At 51.5% G+C, this 7,938-nt stretch overlaps 1 protein-coding gene across 1 annotated transcript; it reads left to right on the top strand.

Moving 5' to 3' along the window:
* The first annotated feature begins 239 nt into the window (after positions 1 to 239).
* Positions 240 to 4,372, top strand: LOC133928601 (L-type lectin-domain containing receptor kinase IX.1-like). The gene is made up of 2 exons (XM_062375012.1): positions 240 to 1,745; positions 3,392 to 4,372. The coding sequence occupies exons 1-2, from the start codon at positions 301 to 303 to the stop codon at positions 4,140 to 4,142; spliced, it is 2,196 nt and encodes a 731-aa protein (XP_062230996.1). The 5' UTR covers positions 240 to 300; the 3' UTR covers positions 4,143 to 4,372.
* The last annotated feature ends 3,566 nt before the right edge of the window (positions 4,373 to 7,938 follow it).

Here is a 7,938-nt window from a genome sequence, read left to right as displayed (position 1 = left end):
TTTCGTTCCTCTCTGATCTCTTCCCTAGCATATGTAAGGACATGCATGCGTGTATATGCATGTGGTGGGACTATAGGAGTGTGTGGTTTGGGTTGGTTCCGTGGTCATCCTATGCTGTTAAAAAACTATATTTTTTATCTGAGTACCTATCAAGTGGGACCCACTTGAAAATGAGATCCAAGTAACAGGAGGCCAGATTAGGCTTCTTGTGAAATCTGAGTACTGTATTTAGACACGTTGGCTTTAGTTTACCTCACACAAAACTTTGAGTGAGTGCATCGTTGTTGTGGCGGTGCAATCATGGAAGTAGATGAACACACCCAAGTAGCTTCCATGGCTACGCTAAACTTGGCCTCAAGTAGCACGTCTGCTCATCAGCTGCCTCTGCTACTAGTAGTCGTCTTCTACTTCTTTGTCCTCTCAACACACGTCCCTCGTGCAACGTCTCTCTCCTTCAGCTACGACGCCTTCAACCCCGATGATTTCAGGCCGGAGGACGACGCGAGGGTTACCGCCGGCAGGATCGAGCTGCTCGGCGACGAGTTTGCAGGGCGTGCTAGGGGCCGCGTGTGGCACAAGCAGCCGGCGCAGCTCTGGGACAGCACCACCGGCGAGGTTGCCAGCTTCACCGCGAGCTTTAACTTCAGCATTCAGTCAGTGTTTGGCAAGAGTACTGCCTACGCCGGCCACGGAATGACGTTCTTCCTCGCGCCGTACACGCCGGACCTGCCGCAGGAATCTTACGACGGCTGTCTTGGCCTCTTCGATGAAAGCCAGGCGCCAAACTACACAACGGTCAACGCGTCCGGCGATGCGAGGTTCGTCGCCGTGGAGTTCGACATCCACAGGGATGTCTGGGACCCGAGCAGCCGGCACATCGGCTTCGACGTGAACAGCGTCGACTCGCGCGGCGACTACACGATCTTGCCTGACGACAGCCTCGTGGACGCCGGCGAGATGTCCGCAACGGTCGTCTACGACAACGGCACGAGGAGGCTGGACGTCGCCCTGGTCGTCGGGAGCGCCACTTACAGCACCGCAGGCACCGTGGACTTGCAAAGCTTTCTGCCAGAGCAGGTAGCTGTCGGCTTCTCAGCGGCGACAGGAGACGAGTACGCCGGCAACCACACCGTGCTCTCGTTCTCCTTCCACTCGACGTTGCCGATCAAGAACAGCAGATCGCTCCCTGCGATCTCGTCCACCAAGAAGACCACCCTACAGCTCAGCGCCGGGGTGGCCGCCGCTGCGGTGCTGGTTCTCCTGCTTGTCGCCGCTGTCGCGGTGTTACTAGTTCGGCGCTCAAACAGGAGCAAGCAACCATACGACGAAGAGAAGCTGACCACGGACGGCGAAGACTCCCTCGACGCCGTCAACGACGAGGACTTCGAGTGCGGCACGGGGCCTCGACCCATCCCGTACGCTCAACTCGCGGCGGCGACGAGGGACTTCGCGGAGGAGGGGAAACTGGGGCAGGGCGGGTCAGGGTCGGTGTACTGGGGCCACCTGAAGGAGCAAGGCCGCGACGTCGCCATCAAGGTGTTCTTCAGGGGAGCGTCCATGGCTGGGAGGAAGGAGTACCGGTCCGAGGTCACTGTTATCAGCCGGCTACGGCACCGGAACCTCGTGCAGCTCATCGGCTGGTGCCATGGCCGGAGACGGCTGCTGCTGGTCTACGAGCTCGTGAGAAATGGCAGTCTTGATGGCCACCTCTACAGCAAGGAGGTGACGCTAACCTGGCCGATGAGGTATGCGCGCACGTCAGCACGTAGCTATCTGACGGTCATATTCTTAGTTTGTCATGGCCCTAAATTTTTCACTCCGAATTCCCTGATTGACTCTAACACGGCCGATGCGCGGTAGTCGTGCACGTAGCTATCCGCCGGTCTTATTGTTAGTTTGTCAGGGCCCTATATTTTTTTCGCTCTAAGACTAAATGGAGAATACTCTTCATGTAGTCATGTCCATATTCAAATGCTGATTTCGACTCGGGAAAGAAAAACGGCAGGCCTACCTTTCCCCGGAAAAACACAACATAGATTCCCATGTGCAAAAGTAAAATATAATGGGCATAGCCATCAAAATGTTTTTTTTCTTGTTTTTAGTTTCCTTTTTTTCTTTCCTATTTTCCATTTCTTATAAATTATTCGGTGTTGCCAATATTTATACTTTTTGTTTTTATGCAAACTCAATTTTTTTAAAAAAAACTGATGCAACAATTTGCAAAACTTAATTCAGCGATATAAAATCTTCTTCTACTTTTTTAGCCAACGAAACATTCCTAAAAGACATATGCAACAATTTGCGAACTTAATCCAACAATTTGTAAATACATGTCAAACATTTAATAAGTGATATGCTGAGGCAATATTAGAATCTTGAATGGATATATATCACAATCCATTATATAAAAGATCATACCTTTATTAATGTGGGCAAATTTGTGTATAAATAAGAAAATGATGTTTTAAGCTGATCATGGAATATAAATTCATCGTAACACATGTATTTTGTTATCCTAAAGAAAAAAAATAGATTAACCAATATGAAAAGAAAATTATGCTTTTTTACAAGGATCAATTCAATAGCTTTTGAAACCGATTCAAATTTGCCTCTCATCGACCCCCTATTGTCCAATCCTGACTTCGCCCTGCATCAAATCAAGTTGCGATATACACAAGATTAGGCAATGAAAGTCTATTACATATTCTCTTGCAGTTCTCTTCCCAAGCAACAGGAAACCTAGACCCTCTAAGGCTCCATCCAACAAGAAATCCTCTGCTTTAACAAATAACAACTTGCCACCAAATGTTTGGATATATTATCTGAGCCTCCACAATATTCTAGTATTTGACAATCTGAAAGTACCACTTTAGTAATATATGTCTGCAAATAGTTTAGTCACCAATTGTCAATCACAGAATGATGAACTTTGGCTACATTGGAATTTTTCATGTCCTCGAGAACAATACAAAAGATGGAATTGTAACTTTGACATAGCAACCCAATTAGGAGTGATCCATGGGAAACGACACATGATTTCTAAACTTACGGAAAGGAACATAGCTGAATCTAGAGCATATCTAGCACTTAATCTAGTGATTCAAATATTGCATACAATTCAAAATACAAACTTGCTTAGGGTTTTGACTTGGGGTCAGGCTTATCAGGGCCGGCTATTGAGGGATATGGGCTGCCTGTGTCAGCAACGGCGAGCGCAGAGGGGAGGTGGGCGACTGGGCGCGGGCGGTGGTGGAAGCTTATTAACAAACATTGCTCTGTTTCAAAGAAAGTTGCAGGAGTACTGTCTTTTCGTTCAGGAATCAGGAGATATATATAGCAGCATATTTCAAATCAACCTGTAGATGTACTCATCTTTAACCTTAAATTTCAGATACCAGATCGTTCTTGGATTGTCCTCTGCCGTGCTGTACCTCCACCAAGAATGGGACCAGTGCGTCGTCCATGGCGACATCAAGCCGAGCAACATCATGCTGGACGAGTCCTTCAACGCCAAGCTCGGCGACTTCGGCCTCGCGCGGCTCATCGACCACGGCATGAGCCTGCAGACGATGACCTCTGTCGCTGGCACGCCGGGCTACCTCGACCCGGAGTGCGTCATAACCGGCAAGGCCTCCCCCGAGTCCGACATGTACAGCTTCGGGGTCGTGCTGCTGGAGATCGCCTGCGGGAGGCGGCCCATGGCGCCGCCCAGCGCCGGTGAGGGGAAGGACGGTCAGGTATTCCGTCTGGTGGAGTGGGCGTGGGACATGCACGGCCGGGGCGAGGCGCTCGACGCTGCCGACGAGCGGCTTGGCGGAGCGTTCGACCGGTGGGAGATGGAGCGCGTGGTCGCCGTCGGGCTCTGGTGCGTGCACCCCGACCCCAAGATGCGGCCGGGGATCCGGCAGGCCGCCGAGGCGCTGCGGTCAAGGAAGTTCAGGATGCCGCTGCTGCCGCCTAAGATGCCGGTCGCCGTGTACCTGCAGCCATTCGGTGCATCCACCATGCAGTTCGGCGACACCACCACCTCTGTCGGATCTTCAGCTACCATCCCGCACACGTCGACGACAAGCCACGCGACTGCGACGGGCTCGTCCAACTCCAGCTCGCCGCCGGCGCTCAGTCGCTCACTGAACACATAAGCCCAAGAGTGCAGACTCCATTACGGTAAAGCCATACAGGTAGTCGATTGAATGAAATTATATGCACGTAACTACGCAAGTCATTTCAATATTTATATCTTTTGAAGAACTCGTCAGGATACCGATGAAATCATTGCTTGAGAACTCATCAGGGTCCAGATGTGTTTTGGGTACCTCCTCCCTTCGCTTTCAGAATTAATTTTGAGTCATTTTACGATTGAATTTCTTTAGTTTATGCTTGCCTGACTATAATTAGACTTTATTGATACTCAAAATACGAGGGCGAGGACCCCTCTAATTTAGATCCATTGCAGCAAATTCCGGCAGACGATTATGACTTTATGATTCTTTATAAGATCTAATTCTAGTAGTATAATGGTAATACGGGAAACAATGATGCGCAGGGTAGTAATTTTATGCACCAAAGAGAACTGTTGGGGGAAAATAAATCAGTCTGAGGATAATGGTTGAAGACTACTATCCAGGTCCCTCCGGAGCTTTCATCTCCGAACCCTCAGCTAAAGGCTCGACCTCCGAAGTCATCAGGTCCCTTCACGGTACCTCTTCATACCTGCAAAGCCTTCCCTTGGCTTAACCGGCTCGGCCTCCCGAAGGCTCAGTTTCCCGAAGTCTCGATCTCCCGAAGCCCCAGCCTCCCGAAGCCTCGGTCTTCCGGAGTCCTGCTTCCCGAAGCGTTCACCGCCCGGATCCATGCCTCCCGAGGCCCCCTCCTTGGGATGCTCGGGCCACCTTCCCGAAGGCAGCAGGGTGAGTCAGCACTCCCTAGGAAGATCTACCGAAAGGGGAGTACCGGTCGTGCTTTGCCTGCAAAGAAGTGACCGGCATTAAAGACCTAGGTTGATGGGTGCCACTGTGACACCTTGGTGTAATGGAGGCTATTCTGACACCCCTGACAGTACGGCGCCAGGCCGCAATTGGCGACCGGCTCACTGCACTCGAGGGGGCAGGCATCACGATAGTTACCACGGTGGATATTTATCTCCTCGATAGGATAGAAAGTAGTTATCCGAGATAAGGCCCAGTAATTCGGTCGGGTCCCAGATATTCGTACATTATGATAACTTGTACGCCAGCTATACATAACCCTATAAATAGGGGGCTATGGTTGTCCAAAAAAGAAAAAGAAGACATGCGAACAAAAAACGGTGGCGACGGACACAGAACAAGCATCACAGCGAACCTGTGATTCTCCCCCCAGATCGATCTATTTTTTCTATCATCAATATACTACTCGTGGTGTTCCTTCCTCTCAAACATCGTCTCCAAGCTTGAGTCTCCTCCTTAGAAGAAACTCTTGCCATATTTGCTGGGGCAAGACAAACTCTTGCTCCAACAGCACACCGTCCGTAGGGACTTGAACACAGAAATGCTAAGAGAGGTAGGAATCCACCAGGAAAACCACCAAAGAATCGGCTAAAGCCGCCGTACCCACCGTTGCAAGCATGCAACTGTATGCATGGCTGTCTTAGCCATACGCATCGTATGCATGCTGCAGCTCCACTGCCATGTGGGACGGCGTTCCTCCGACCTTGGCCAACCCAGAACCCTGGGTCGGTACGGGAACTCCAGAAGGTGCAGAAGCCTTCCAGCCCCTACACAACGAAGACCTCACTGCCTCAGGAGAGGACACAGCTGAAGCCACAGCCAAGTAGGCTGCCCTCCAATTATTCTAGGCGGTCTAACCTAGGAATGCTCCCAACTGGGCTTGATCCCCAGGTATCCCCTTCAACCACACCTGGAATACCCCGAGCAAGCCAACATCTTCGGAAAGTCTATCCACCCAACGCCCTCCTTGGGCCCCTCAGGAAAGAAAGAGTTCCAAGGAGACGGAGGGCTCTGGGAGGCGCAGATCCCACCAGTGCCTCTAAAACCACCCTTGCAACGCCAACCATGTGCAGGGAACTCCAAGCCTGCTTCGTCTAGGGAGGCATAGTCAGAACCACTTCAGCTCCGAAAACCGGTTCACCGGGCGGCCTCGACGGTCTCCCAAGGGGGAAGGAAACCCTAGGGAAACCGTAGGCTCTGGGGCACACCGCCTTTGACAGCGACCCCAACGAGGCACACCGCCTTCGATAGTGACCCCAACGACAACTCCAAGCTCTGGTGCCCCCAGAGGCATACGAGTGCATCCTGCACGGACCAGGACGTGGCCACAACACCAACGACTGTCGCACTCTCATTACCTTTCGGGAGGAATACCTTGGAAGGCAAGCCGAATACCTGGCCGCAGAAGGAGCCGATGAAGGACGATGTAGAGCTCGAGGGCCTAGGGCAAACTCCCAGGCGAATCCCTGGCCGTCAACCTTGCACCATCACCACCAACCCTACTATCAACAGTACCATACCCAGCAACGAGAACTGAGTCGGGGACACGCCGTCGCCAGTCTCCGGATGAAGTACCTCCTGAGCCGGGCAGCGGCTGGGGGCCTAAGCGGTCGAGGACCTCCTCTCCCGACTAGCCTTCGACCATGCCTCCCATGTGCCGCCGCTAGGCTCCGAACGTGTTACCTCCAGAGCCGAGCAATGGCTAAAGGTGGAGGGGGTCAAGCTCCGCCTCTCCCAGCCTAGCCACAGGCTTCGAGGCCGGTAAGCCTCACAATAGAGACGTTATTCCTACAAAGGTATGCCCACTGTTAACTACCCAGTAGTTTACCTAGTGATCCATCTTTCATGCGGCAAGGTTAGAGTCTGTTGGAGGCCTCCAACTATATTATTAGAAGTCTTTTTTGCAATAGATAGCTACTAAGTAGATGCAGTAGAACTTAAGTTACATTCTCATTTAGCATGATCAGTTGTTTAACCTAGCTATGTTTCATGCTGCAAATAGCTTCTTGTTGCCAACAATAGACTGCAAAACTTAGCTAGTATAACCATGCAAAATCCCTGCACTCCCGCAGACGCATCGTGCCTAGGCCGCCTGGGGGGTGGGTCTGCCCAGGTTTCCTGGAAGGCATTGGGTGACCTCAAAAGTGTAGTTGCCACGTATCAAGGGATTCCCATGATAGAGCGTGTTGCGGCGCCACCTGTAGGAAATCTTCGGGTGACGTGACAAGCCCACGCACCAGCAAGCATCGCTTGCCTAAACCTAAGGTCACCTGAAAAGGTTTCCCGGAGGGTAGGCTTTGCCCTGGTCAGAAGTGGAGCCCACACACCACGGGCGTAGCATGCCTAGGTCACCTGGAGGGCTAGATTGCCTAGGTTTTCTGAAAGGTATTGTGTAGCCTCGATATTATGTGGACGCCACTTATCAGGGGACTGCCCTCATGTGAGGATGCGGTGCTCTGAGGAATGCTGTCGCAAGGAATCCTCTCTGCACGACATACTTATATATCGCAGGCGCCGCTTTTGCCTAGGTCACCTGCAAGGCAAATTATGCCCAGGGTGCCCTGGAAGGCATTGCACAGCTTCGGTCATATAAATTCCACGCGCTAGGGTACATCCTTGGTGGACAGTGTTGCGGTGCACCCCAGGCATTTCCTTGGGAGCACGCCAAGCCTACACATCGCGGCGCGGGCGTAGCATGCCTAGGTCACCTGGAAGGCAAGACTGCCTAGGTTTCCTAAAAAGTATTGCGTAGCTCCGATAGTGTGTAGGGCCTTCGGCATTAATACATGCCAAAGAGCTTTACCAAACCTTCGATAAAAACAGAGAGCTTTACCAAACCTCCGGTAAAAACGGAGAGTTTCACCAAAAATCTCTGGTAAAAACGGAGAGCTTCACTAAAAACCTCCGGTAAAAACGAAGAGCGTCACCAAAAACCTCCGACAAAAACGGA

The sequence above is a fragment of the Phragmites australis genome, chromosome 9, assembly GCF_958298935.1.
Source record: "Phragmites australis chromosome 9, lpPhrAust1.1, whole genome shotgun sequence".
NCBI classification, from domain to species: Eukaryota; Viridiplantae; Streptophyta; class Magnoliopsida; order Poales; family Poaceae; genus Phragmites; species Phragmites australis.
Note: the sequence above shows the minus strand (reverse complement) of the source record. Positions and strands in the feature narration are given on the sequence as shown.

What these genes read in the sequence shown, in the direction of transcription:
- LOC133928601 (XM_062375012.1), top strand. Translation starts at nt 301, where the DNA reads ATGGAAGTAGATGAACACACCCAAGTAGCTTCCATGGCTACGCTAAAC. An exon ending in ACGCTAACCTGGCCGATGAG is followed by an intron (nt 1,746 to 3,391) that starts GTATGCGCGCAC and finishes CTTAAATTTCAG; the next exon opens with ATACCAGATCGTTCTTGGAT.